The 12070-nt window shown below is 45.3% G+C and overlaps 1 protein-coding gene across 1 annotated transcript; it reads left to right on the top strand.

Moving 5' to 3' along the window:
- The first annotated feature begins 7038 nt into the window (after positions 1-7038).
- Positions 7039-8828, top strand: LOC144122871 (uncharacterized). The gene is made up of 4 exons (XM_077655850.1): positions 7039-7321; positions 8173-8288; positions 8641-8771; positions 8804-8828. Exons 1-4 carry the CDS (start codon positions 7039-7041, stop codon positions 8826-8828), a joined length of 555 nt encoding a protein of 184 aa, XP_077511976.1.
- Positions 8829-12070: the final 3242 nt, after the last annotated feature.

Raw genomic sequence — 12070 nt, 5'->3', positions numbered from 1 at the left:
CTTACCTCATCCGACTCCGAATGAGAAAGCAGCACGAGGGGCGAATCACGAGATAAGCACAGCATCGGCGCTGCCTCGCAAGTAAATTTGGTATACAAGAACACAGAATATAACCCCAAAAAGAACTTTTCTGACTGGCACAGGTTTATTAGGTTAGTTAAGCGGCGTCGGAGAACGAATAGCCTATAAACATTCTGCATACTCACGGTGGGATAACTAATCTGCGCACCTTTAAACACTTCGGTACGCCAGACGCAAGTTAACTGCACGCCCTGGCCACGGACCTTACAGAAATGACTTGTGAGCTTTACTTGACCCCTTGTCGGGCTCGTGTAGAATCAGCTGGAAACCGACATGAACCCTTTGTATGCTCAACCTAATCAACAGCTGCTAAACAAAATTTTGGTTGGCTGTACTCAACACATTCTATATTGCGCAATTTAGGTTTTTTAAGTTGCGCTTTGACGAACATAAATGTAGTAAATTTAGGCTCATATAGGCGCATTAGTTGAAACGTGGAGATGGACTCCTTTTAGAAAGTATTTGAAAGGTAATGTAGTCTGCTGTATTGCATATTTCAATATATTAAGTGTACAATCTCACATAAGTGGCAAGTTACGCGAGAATTTCATATGTTGTGATAGTTATAAGCAGGCTTGACCAGCAACCATTTACTGAAGGAGTCAAAAGTAGTGTTGTGTTGTTTTTTAATGGCGCATAAGCAACTAAGGCTATCATGCGCAAGCTCAAGGTATAAAGAATTGTTTCCTTGACATTCTTATAAAGATATAAAATATGGCGGCGCGGAAAGCTGGAAAAATTATTTCCTTCTACCTAGTATTGAGACCAAAACAATATTGATAAATACATAATATTAAAAGATTCAAAGAAGGTCGGGTAACCTCATCAACCGTCCTTGGCTGTGCAAGGACTGGAGGCCCCCAACCAATCAATACAATACCTCAGCCCTTTACTCGGGAATGAGAAAGTGGCTGAGGTGCATCGGTGAAGCACTGGGTCATGTTTTGCATCTTTTTAAAAACACCAACTTCTGTTAAAAATCTAAAAACGCAGGACATGTCGACAATTGCATTTTCACCTAAGAGCAGTGCTGGGTGAAAAGGCATACATTGGTTATAGAATGGAGAAAAGCACGCTTTAATTTGCTATTCCAGTTGAGAGCACGAAAATAAAATGTGATTAACTGTAAGTTCATCTCCACATGTACAAACTGGTTGGTCTTTTTTCGTAAGCAGAAAGTTGTGTGTAATGTGGTGTGGCCTCTACGGAGACGGCCCATAAGGACTTCCTTGGAATGTTTTTGGTGCACAGATGACTTCCACTGGTCTAAAACTGGTTTTATTAGGTGTAGTTTGTTATTTATTTCGTTGTTTTAAGCGGACTGCCATTGTTTCCTTGCATTTAAATGTAGAAATGTTATGCAATCTTTATAACGGATATTTTCATTTTTAGTTTGCTTGCCACAAGCTTCAGCCGCGCACAAATCTGCTCTTTCATTGCCTTTTATGCCAACGTGACTAGGTACCCAGCAAAGTCTAATGTTTTGTAGTTTTGCTATGGCTGTTGTAATGTTGTGTATAAGGTCGCCTAGCCGCGGAGTTATTGCATTTTCGGAATGAATGGCTGTAAGCACACTTAACGAGTCTGAGTAAATAATACTGTTTGAGAGGTTCTCCTTTACTATTTTTTCCATGGCTACACAGATGGCGTAGCATTCGGCAGTGAAGATGGATGCACACTGTGGAAGTCTTACTATTTTATTCAAATTCCCTTCTACCACTGCGCTTCCAACATACGACGCTGTTTTTGACCCATCTGTATAATATCCTGTGAAACTACTGTATTTTTCCTCGAGTGTAAGAAATTCTTGCAATATAGCTTCTTCCGGAATTTGTTTTTTGCGAAACTGTGTGGGAGTGAAATCATAGATTTCAGGGAAATTATACCATGGTGGCAGTGGACCTCGCCTTCGAGCAATGCTTGGCAACATGACTAATACGCCGAGGTTTTGGCACATCTCTTCGAATCGCAAGAGCAATGGCCTGGTAGCTTGTGGTTTATTGTTAAAGAGTATTCTAGATGGGCACTTTGTAGCGATGGGATAACAGATATGTTTGTATAGTGAACGAATTTTTAAAATGTACGAGCATGTGAGCATGGCTCTTCTAACTTTGACCGATGGTTCATTAGTTTGTACATACAGACTATTTATTGGTGACGTTCTGTATGCACCAGTGGAAAGACGCAAGCCGAAATTATGTACTGGATCCAGTCGCTTAAGGTACGATGGTTTCGCTGATCAGTAAACTATGAAACCATAATCTAAGGTAGAGCGTACTACAGAGCGATAAATTTGTAACAGGCATGTCCTATCGGAGCTCCAGCGTTTCCGTGAGAGTATTTTTAGTATATTCAAAGATTTAGAAGCTTTCTTTTTCAGGGTGTTAGTGTGACAAGAATGTGAGTTTTTTATCGAAAGTCATTCCCAAAAATTTGTGCTCGACTTTTACTGGTATCGTTACTTCATTTAGATAAAAGGTGGGATCAGTGTGCAGTCCTCTTTTCAGCGAGAGCAGTGACTTCTGCGTGGAAAACTTGAAACCATTTTATCTGCCCGTGTCGTCAGTTTGTTTACTGTCAGTTGTATTTGTCTCTAGCATGTTGCTATGTTTGAGGATGTGCAGGTTATTTGGAGATCGTCGGCGTAAAGTGAATACATGATAGACTCTGGGATTACTTTAGCTATGGAATTCATTTTTATAACAAAGAGGGTTGTGTTTAATATACACCCCTGAGGTACTCCATTTTCCTGAATGAATCTTCTTGCGAGCGTTGAGCCTAGGCGTGCGTGGAAAGAACGGTTTGATAGGAAGTCATTGAGGCAGTTTAACATCCTACCGCGGATACCGAGGTCGCGGAGGATCCCGAACCTCCAAGTTGTGGCATATGCTTTCTCCATGTCGAAGAAGACGGCGAGACAGTCCTCTTTGTGTATAAATGCTTCTCTATGTGTGTTTTCGAGACGAACAAGATGGTCTGTTGTAGAGCATGCATTTTTAAAACCGCATTGATGGACGTTGAGAAGTTCGCGGGATTCAAGGACAAATGTTAGTCATATTTAGAACACTTACGAAAGATTTTGCGAGACAGCTTGTAAGTGCTATTGGTCTATAGCTACCAGGGGAAGTTGTTGGTTTCGCAGGTTTCAGGAATGGCACTATGATAGCTATTTTCCACTCCTGAGGCATTTTTCCTTCTATGAATATTTTGTTTAAGAAAGTCCGGAGTGCCTCTACGGCAGGCTGGCAAAGATGGGCAAGCATTTGGTAGTGTATCTGGTCGGGTCCTGGGGCAGTTTTTTTGCCGGCAGACAGTACTGTATTGATTTCTTGGAGAGTAATTGAATTGTTGTATTGTTGGTTTGCACCTCCACTTGTTGTGAGTTTTTGTTTTTCAGCTATATTTTTGTATTTCAGGAATGAGTGCGTATATTGAGACGAACTGGAAACTGCAGCGCAGTATTCCCCCAAAATATCTGCCTGTTCTTTTATGCCTGTTTGTGTGCAAGGTGTTGTCAAGAAATGAATTGTGAAAGGTGAAAAGGTGTCGTTTAATTTTCTAACCTGTTCCCACATTTTTTTTGATGTCGTTTGACTGTTTATAGAAGTAACATACCTTTGCCATGAGGTTTTCTCTGCATTGCGACGGACATACCTAGCTTTGGCTCTTGCTTTTTTAAAATGTACGAGGTTCTCTTGTGTTGGGTACCTACGAAATTTACCCTAAGCTCTGTTTTGTAGTTTTTTGGCCTCCTTGCAGTCTTTTGTCCACCACACTTTGTGGTTTTGTCGCACAACTCCTGAAGACTGATGAATAGATAAATATGCGGCAGGTAATGTGCAATTCGTGAACTTTTCATTTATTTGATCATTGCTCAACTTTTCTAAAGCATTTTTTTCGAATGTGGCTTCTTTCCTAAAAAAGCTCCCAGCCTGCCAAATGAAGTTTCCAACGACGTGGCCTTGTTGGGATGACTTCCGGTGGGGATATTAAACATTAAAACAGGGAGATGATCGCTGCCATATGGGTTGTCAATGACATCCCACTTAAAATTGTTAAAAACACAAGGAGAGCAAAAAAAAAATAAATCTAGCCAGCTCATTTTCCCACTGCTTGGAGAACAGTAAGTGTTGTTCCCGTGTTCAGCAGGCATATATTGTTGCAGAGAATAAAATCTTCCAGAATTCTGGTTCTGACGTCCGTATGTTTACTTCCCAGAAGGAGGAGTGAGCGTTAAAATCCCCAACTAAAAGATACGGCTCCCATAGTTGTATTAAAAGCGTTTCTAAATAGTGAAGTGTGCCGGTTAGGTGAGGTTCAATGTATATGGAGCATATTGTTATTGGTTTTAAATCGAGGACGGTCACAGCAACTGCCTCATATGAGGTATTTAGGTCAATTTTCCGAGTAGCAACACAACTCTGGACCATAATAGCAGCGCCTCCTGAGAGCCTGCTTGAGTTCTGTCGGTCACAGCGAAAGACTTGATACTTTTTAAGAATGCTTTTTTCTGTGGTCCTAGGTTAGTCTCCCGGAGACACATTGTTAGTGGGGAGAATGAATTTAAAATATCTGTTACGTCTGTGTAGTTGCGTAAAAGTCCACGACAGTTCCAGTGAACTAGAAACGCCATGATTATAGACTACATAGGGATAAGACTTAGAGCCTAGGTTGGTGGGTCTTTTGGACCAGTTATTGGGCTTCGATCTTTTTTTTTTCGAGCTTTGACGCCGCTGCAGCGGAGGCGAGGGAGGAGTTGCGTCCATCGTATTCTCCGATACGCTGGACGAACGTGCTGAACGCACGGTTGTCTTCGTTTTGGGCTTCTCCGTATGGGGAGGGGCCTTAATTGGGGCCGGCTGACCTGGAGGTCCGCGCGGCCAGTTTTGTGGATGGTGGCGCAGAACTAGCTGCGGCCACCAGGGGCACGGATGGCCCTGCTGCGGGCTCAGTGTGTGTGAGCTGTGCAGGAGCTGATGGCCGCTGTGATGCTGTGCCCTGTTGCACCACCGCAGAGTAGGTTGGGTTCTGTCCCAACGAGAGTCGCTTCCGCGCTTCTCTGAATATTTTTTCTTTGACTAATAGTGTTACTATTTCCTTTTCTTTTTTCCAGACTGGGCATGACCGTGAGTAAGCCGGATGGCTGCCCTCACAGTTTGCGCAAAGGTGGTGTTCAACGTTACAGTTTTCAGCGGAATGGTCGTGGGAAGTACATTTGGCGCAGGTCTGTTTGCCCCAGCAGCTCTGCGAGCCGTGGCCGTACCTCTAGCATTTGTAGCATCGGCATGGAATGGGTATGTACGGTCTGAGCTTTAGCTTTGTATAACCTACTTCCACTGAATCGGGAAGTATACTAGATGCAAAGGTGAGGACAATGTGTTTCGTTGGTGTTTCCGTGTTGTCGCGTCTTATTTTGATCCCACAGACATTGGTAACATTTTGGTCTTACAATCCTTCCAGTAGTTCAGTCTCAGTTAAGTATTTCAGGTCATCATCGGAAATTACTCCACGAACAGTGTGTAGTGATGTGTGGGCTGATTGTCAGATGAAGTTATCCGAATGATGCAACATCTGAGAGTTTCTCGTATTGATGCTTGTACAGAATTTCCAGAAGTTGGTCTCCACTAGCTGACTTTTTGATTTTGTAGTCTTGCCCTATGGCGTCAGTTAAGGGCCTGTCACACTAGGCCAACAGTCGGCCGACTCGGTCTGCCAAAACCATGTCGTCGTGATGTCTGGCTCTATGTCACACTGCGCCGACGAAAACAGTCGGCCGACTGTCGGCGTCGGCTCCCTCTCGCTCGCCAAACAGGTGTTGGCCGATGGTCTGCAAACTCCCATGTCACACTAGCAAGACAACGCTCGGAAACCATCGGCCGACTCCGTGCCCTCTCTTCTCGCGTTGTCACGAAAACGGCGCACCGCAGTGGTAGTTTGTCACGTGACCTTCCCGGGGGAATTCCGCTCTCGCTGCCGCCCTTCTGCGCTACTCGGCATCGACCAAAGTGTGACATTCCTTGTGTGTGCTACGAGGGACATTCCTTGTGTGTGCTACGAGGTACATTCCTTGTGTGTGCTACGAGGTACATTCCTTGTGTGTGCTACGAGGTTCCGCGTTCCACGGCGCGGCGTAGACGGAGACCCAGATGACAGCGGCATCATCAATTACCCAGCCATCCTCTCTGAGTGACGACCAGAACGAAGGGACCCGCCGCCGTCGCCGCGGGGAAACGGGCTTATCCTCCCCAATTGGCGTGGCGGTTCCAGGGGCGACCCTCCCGAGCACATTCCAGGACAAGGGAACTGTCAGCGGGCCAGAGCGCGCCTTACCTTGAGGAGCGAGTGTCAGTTGATGGATGGAGAATGGAGGCCGGTGACCCGCGGGAACTGTCAGCGGGCCAGAGCGCGCCTTACCACAGCCGACGCTATGCGCTACCTCGAAGACAACCTTCTTTCCCTCGGACTCAACACGTGAGGGGGGCGAGACAATAAGTGCGGTGGTATGTTTGTGCGCCCAAGTGAAAGCCCTAGCCCCCCTCCTTCCCCTCCGGCGTGGGCGTCCTCATTCTAGGGAGTGTGGAGAAGAGGATATAAAAATCGAGAAGCAGTACGGAAGACGGACGCTCAGGACGACATCGTTCGCCAAGAGGGCCTTCAGCGCCGAAACCCGACGGCGTGCAGCTACCACCAGCAACCGCTCGAGCCCAACTCCGGAGCCACTCCATCGCCCCCATGAAGTCGTCGGCACGTAAGCTCGGACGCCCCAGCCTCTGAATCTTAATCATGTATAATTATTGAATATATCTGTTTGTTTAAACTGAGCCACACGGTGTCTCTTTGCCTCTCCGTCCCGTGTGGACCTGCGCATTATGGGGGTCATCACACTACTCCGGCAATCTCCGCGCGTCTGAAATGGAAGCTGAATCGGCGGCTGCTGTTGCTACAGCTGCTCTAGTAATGTTGGAGCTGTTGGAGGAGCCGCCTGCAAAGAAGCCGCGGACTTCCTGGGTGTCGCCGTGTCTGCAGCGCAGGAAACAGCAGGGCGCCTATGAAAATCTGATGCGGGAGCTGGCCCTTGAAGACAGCGAAAATTATCGCCGCTGGATACGGATGGACACGGCCACCTTTGAAGAGCTCCTTGGTGAAGTAAGGCCGCACATCACCAAGAAAGATACGCCTTTCAGGGAAGCTATTCAGGCAGGAGAACGGCTGGCCATTACTCTACGGTACCTTGCAACAGGTGAGCGATCGAGCGCGTCGCACGCTATGACATCCGGCACATTTTAAACTCAGCAGAGATTCAGGTGCCGGAGCTGGAGGCGACGTTTATTACCATTTGCGCTTTATGTCTAAAATCGCGTAAGAAATTTAGTTGAATGACATGATTTGCAGCATACTGCTCGATCGCTGCCGTTCAAGCGCTGTCATGTCTAAACTCCTCAAGGGCTTCCACTTGCGCATCAGCAGCAATCGGTTCCCTGTAATAAGTGCGCACAGTGATCATCACGTGTATTTAAGCATCTTAATTATTGCTGTTAATGCTAATTAGTGTGAACCAGCCTAGCATTTTATTTACGTTTTCTGAGTGAGTTAATTGAAGTCAATTAAAGCGATTGTGGCAAATAAAAAAAAATCAAACAGTGCGACAGACTGCATTTATAGGGCCTACTGCAGAATATCATGGCGGGAGATACAAAATAAAGAGGCTGAATTGTGTTTAGGGAAACAAGCCAGGCAGGCGAATTGGACAGTTCGAGTGGGACTCACCACTGCAACATAGTTTTGGCGTTAAAAGCATCTGCTGCCTGCATTTTTTTTTGCCGTTTTCTGCAGGTTACATTTTAAATGGCATCTCAGCACCTGCACCTGCCAGCACTCGCACCTAAAGTTGTCTCTGGTGTGCAGTGATTGAATGCTACTTCTTTGCAAGGACAGCTGGGAAGTTTGTTTGTTTTGTAACCATTTTCTGGTGTGTTTTGCAAGCTGGGTTAACAGATAATTTTGCCGTGTGTGTATGCCACATATTCAAATCCCCTTCTGGAGAAAATGTAGTTGTCCACATTACACTAATGCCCACATTCTCTCTTTCAGGAAACAGCGAAATGTCGCTGCAGTTTGCATTTTATGTGGCACATAATACCATATCCGGAATTATATCTGAGGTGTCTCAAGCAATATACAGAGTTCTGAAGCCAAAAGTGCTGAAGGTATGTGCACTTTACTGTAATTTTCAACACTTTACACATTATCAAGGATGGAAACCAATGCTGAAGTGTTGTCGTTTATGTAATGCTGCAGGCAATCTGCAGATGTACACATTCAATCAAAATACTGCTCGACATAAATGTATGGCACTAGAAAAGTTCATTTCCGCAAACAGTGCTTTGCAAAGGTTCCTTGACAAGCAATAAAAAGTGCAGGTGTATAAATTATGGACTACACTAAAAGAAGTTGTCATGGAGAGTACACTAATTTTTACAGTGAAATTGTGTGTCCATTAATATACAGTTGAGCAAAGCATGTCTCAACGTTGCACTTTTGGTTGTTTCCCTTCTACAGGCACCCACATGCCACGACGAATGGCTACAAATAGCGCAAGGCTTTCAAGAACTGTGGCAGTTCCCACATTGCATAGGGGCACTGGATGGCAAGCATGTTGTCATCACGCCACCACCAGGGAGTGGAGCTGCGTACAGAAACTATAAGGGAACATTTAGTATAGTTCTCATGGCACTTGTGGATGCTGACCTCAACTTCATCTTTGCTGTTGTTGGCAAAAACGGACGCCTAAATGACAGTGGGGTCTGGACCGAGGCAAAGCTGCGCTTAAGAATCGAGTCAGACCCAACATGCCTTCCCCCTCCTGAGCAGCTGCCCAACTCTTGTACCAGTGCTCCCTGTGTAATTGTGGGAGACGAGGGATTTGGCCTCAAGCCATATCTCATGCGGCCATATCCAGTCGCCGAGCTGCAGCACGAGAAGAGGATTTTTAACTACAGGTGCGGCCTGCGTAAAATCGTACAAAATATCCATTCCTGCATCTGTTTTGGTCACTAAGTTTATTTTTTGAAGGCGTACAATTATTTTCAAAAGTAGTTTCGCAGCAAAGGTACCTTCCTGGTGTGGGAATTGTTTGGATCTCGGGCAGAGGATGATGAGGGTCAGGGTGCGGGTTGCACAATGACGGAATTTGCTTTCATCCAGCTGATTCTCCATTTTTCCGGGTGCAGTTCGGGATTGGTGGCCTTGCAACCTACTTAATTTGCATTGTAACCAACTTCCTTGCATCCAGACTATCTTGTAATGCAGTAAACCATGCTTCCGCTGTTCCTTTGGAATATTATGTACTTAATAGGAGCATTTACTGCCCAGTCACAGTGTCATGAACGGATGAAGCAGCTATGAAAGGGTTTTTTTTTTGCACTTTTGTCCTCATTCTTGAACCCATTCATTTCAGGCTCTCTCGTGCCAGGCGCACTGCAGAAAACGCTTTCGGCATTTTAGCCAGCCGCTGGCAGATATACAGGGCGCCGATGCGACACAAGCCCCTCAAGGCAGTGCAACTTGTGCTTGCCACAGTTGCATTGCACAATTATCTTCGGTCTAGGGGGGCATCAAGACAACTGTATACTCCACCCGAGAGCCTTGATGTGGAAGATGTGCTAACAGGCAAGACACCACTTTCTCCTACTTTGCGAAATTCGTGGCAATCTTGGCTTGCGTCTTGAAGCTGTTGCACTGCTAGGAACGCACAAGGCCTGCCTAGTCTGTATAACTGTGTATGCCATTGATGACTTGACAGAAAACATTCTTATAAGCAGCAGTTTATTAATGCGCTTCCAAGTATTTATTTGGAATACTGATCATGAGAGTATGCACAGGGGCAGACATCAGTAAATGGAGCACTGTACCCTTTTGCAAGTGTGATCGTAGCTCGCCTCTTCAAACAGCACCAGCAGGCTCTACCAGGCTATGCATCTGATACCTGCCAGTTTTAGACCATGTGTGAAAAAGGCAAGGAGGCCAATAGCCTGTCCTGTTCACCTCTGTTGAAACCTGTGCATATCTGTAATCATGGCTGCATACAGTGCTCTCCTTCTTTTACAAGTGATCAGGACAAAGAGCAGGAATGCTGTGCCTACAATAATTTTATGACTTGGAATAGATGTCACGCAACATTTTCCCAGCTTCTTTTTCTATTTATGCAACATACATGGGTCTGGTTTGTCAAGATTGCATATCTGAACGGCCCTCCGCTTCAGTGTTTCGGTTCGTCATGAACAACTGCTTTCAACCCAACAGATCACTCTCGCTTGTGTACTGCTGTGTGCAGTGCCTCGTTCAATATTTGAATTTGTTATATCTGTCTTCTCTACTTTGGAACGTTTATTCGTTTTGCAAGGTCTTGAAAGGAGGGCCACTGCCAAGCATTTACTCTGCAGTCAGATCAGCAGTGCCAGTCTTCAAAGTGCTGTGTGAGCTTTGCCAATGTGTAGGTTGAGTACAGTTGTGTCCTATTAATGCGACCCCAGTTAATGTGGATGATACAAACTATGGGCAGCTTTTCTGGGGACCAAGGTTTTTCAGTATATTTTGTGCCTTGTTAATATGGAAGCTCGTCCAGGCAATGGACGGGGGGAAGTATAGCGCCCATTGCAGGTCATATACTTTTGCCGGCTAATATAGAACTGAACTATCCATATTAACGAGCCACTGCTGTAGCAGAATGTTGACTGTTCAATCTGGAGCTTTCCAATATTTTGGCCACAGGGTACTATTGAATGGCAGTGAGAAAGGGGAAATGTTTCTAGTCACGGCTTCTCTTTTGTGGTTTCATGCTTTAGGGTGCCAAGAGTCCAGTTGACACCCCTTACTGTCTGCTATATTCATTGAATGGCTGTGAAGACATCTCTGTCTACTTTATATGCTGCATATAAATTAGCTTTTAGCAGCTGTGAACTGACTGAGTACAGATGTGCACAGTGGTTTGAGAGATCTCAGCAGCCACAGTAGGAGGTGTATTATCACTCTGAGACACATCTCATGGACCACTAGGTGCTTCAAACTGCACCACTTTAATTTAGTGTAACGGCTCTTTCGTTACTACAATTGGTGATCTGGAGATCTTAACCATAGAATTGTTTTCTTTTTCCTGAGCTTTTTGCCCTTCGCAATTCACTGGACTGGCTGCTCTATGAACAGATTTGCTCAGCAGCCAAATTGTTCACATTAACAAGGCTTGACTGTATTCCTGTCCGTGCAGTGTGACAGTCTGAATTTTTTTTCAAAAGAAATTTACTGACGATTACAATACTCGGTAATGCGAAGTTTGAGTTGTCCTTACATTGTGATCGCGTTAATGGTTCTTGTCTACGGCTCTTTTCAGATTTACGTTCACCTTAATGCACTTTGCTGCCTGCTTAATCACTACACCCTTAAACTCCCTCTAAAAAGTATGAGATCACTGCGGCACCTGCATTGGAGGAATGCGCAAACATTGACTCCTCCTCGCACCTCCTTGCCTCTGTTTACTCAACTCGTCACCTCTCTTTCAAATTTGGCGCCACTTTCGCTGTGGCCCCGCCCACTTTTTCTTATAACTCAATTTGTTCGAACGTTATCGTGATGAGAAGCTCGTGAGAGCACAAAACCGCAAACATAGCCATAAAATGCTTACGCATTCAAATTCGCTCATTCTCATCTTACACTTTATCTTAAACATACATTGAATACACTCGTAAACTAACGCACTGTGTGAAAGACCACCTGACCTAGATATAATGCCCCACTTTAACTAAGCTGTCCTAATGTCCATGCATGACCTAAGGGTTACATGTCTTATTCGGGATCCAAAACTGCCAGGTTCAAATTCAAGGAGGGGATTTCCATCTCTCCAATCTACCACCTGCTCGCCGTGGCATTTCGCTCTGCTGCTACCTGCCACAGCTGGCAGGTGGCGTGTGAGGCCACTGACTAGGAATCTAGAAAA

This window comes from Amblyomma americanum, chromosome 1, assembly GCF_052857255.1.
Source record: "Amblyomma americanum isolate KBUSLIRL-KWMA chromosome 1, ASM5285725v1, whole genome shotgun sequence".
Lineage (NCBI taxonomy): Eukaryota > Metazoa > Arthropoda > Arachnida > Ixodida > Ixodidae > Amblyomma > Amblyomma americanum.
The sequence above is the reverse complement of the archived record's forward strand: the minus strand, read 5'-3'. Positions and strand labels throughout refer to the sequence as shown.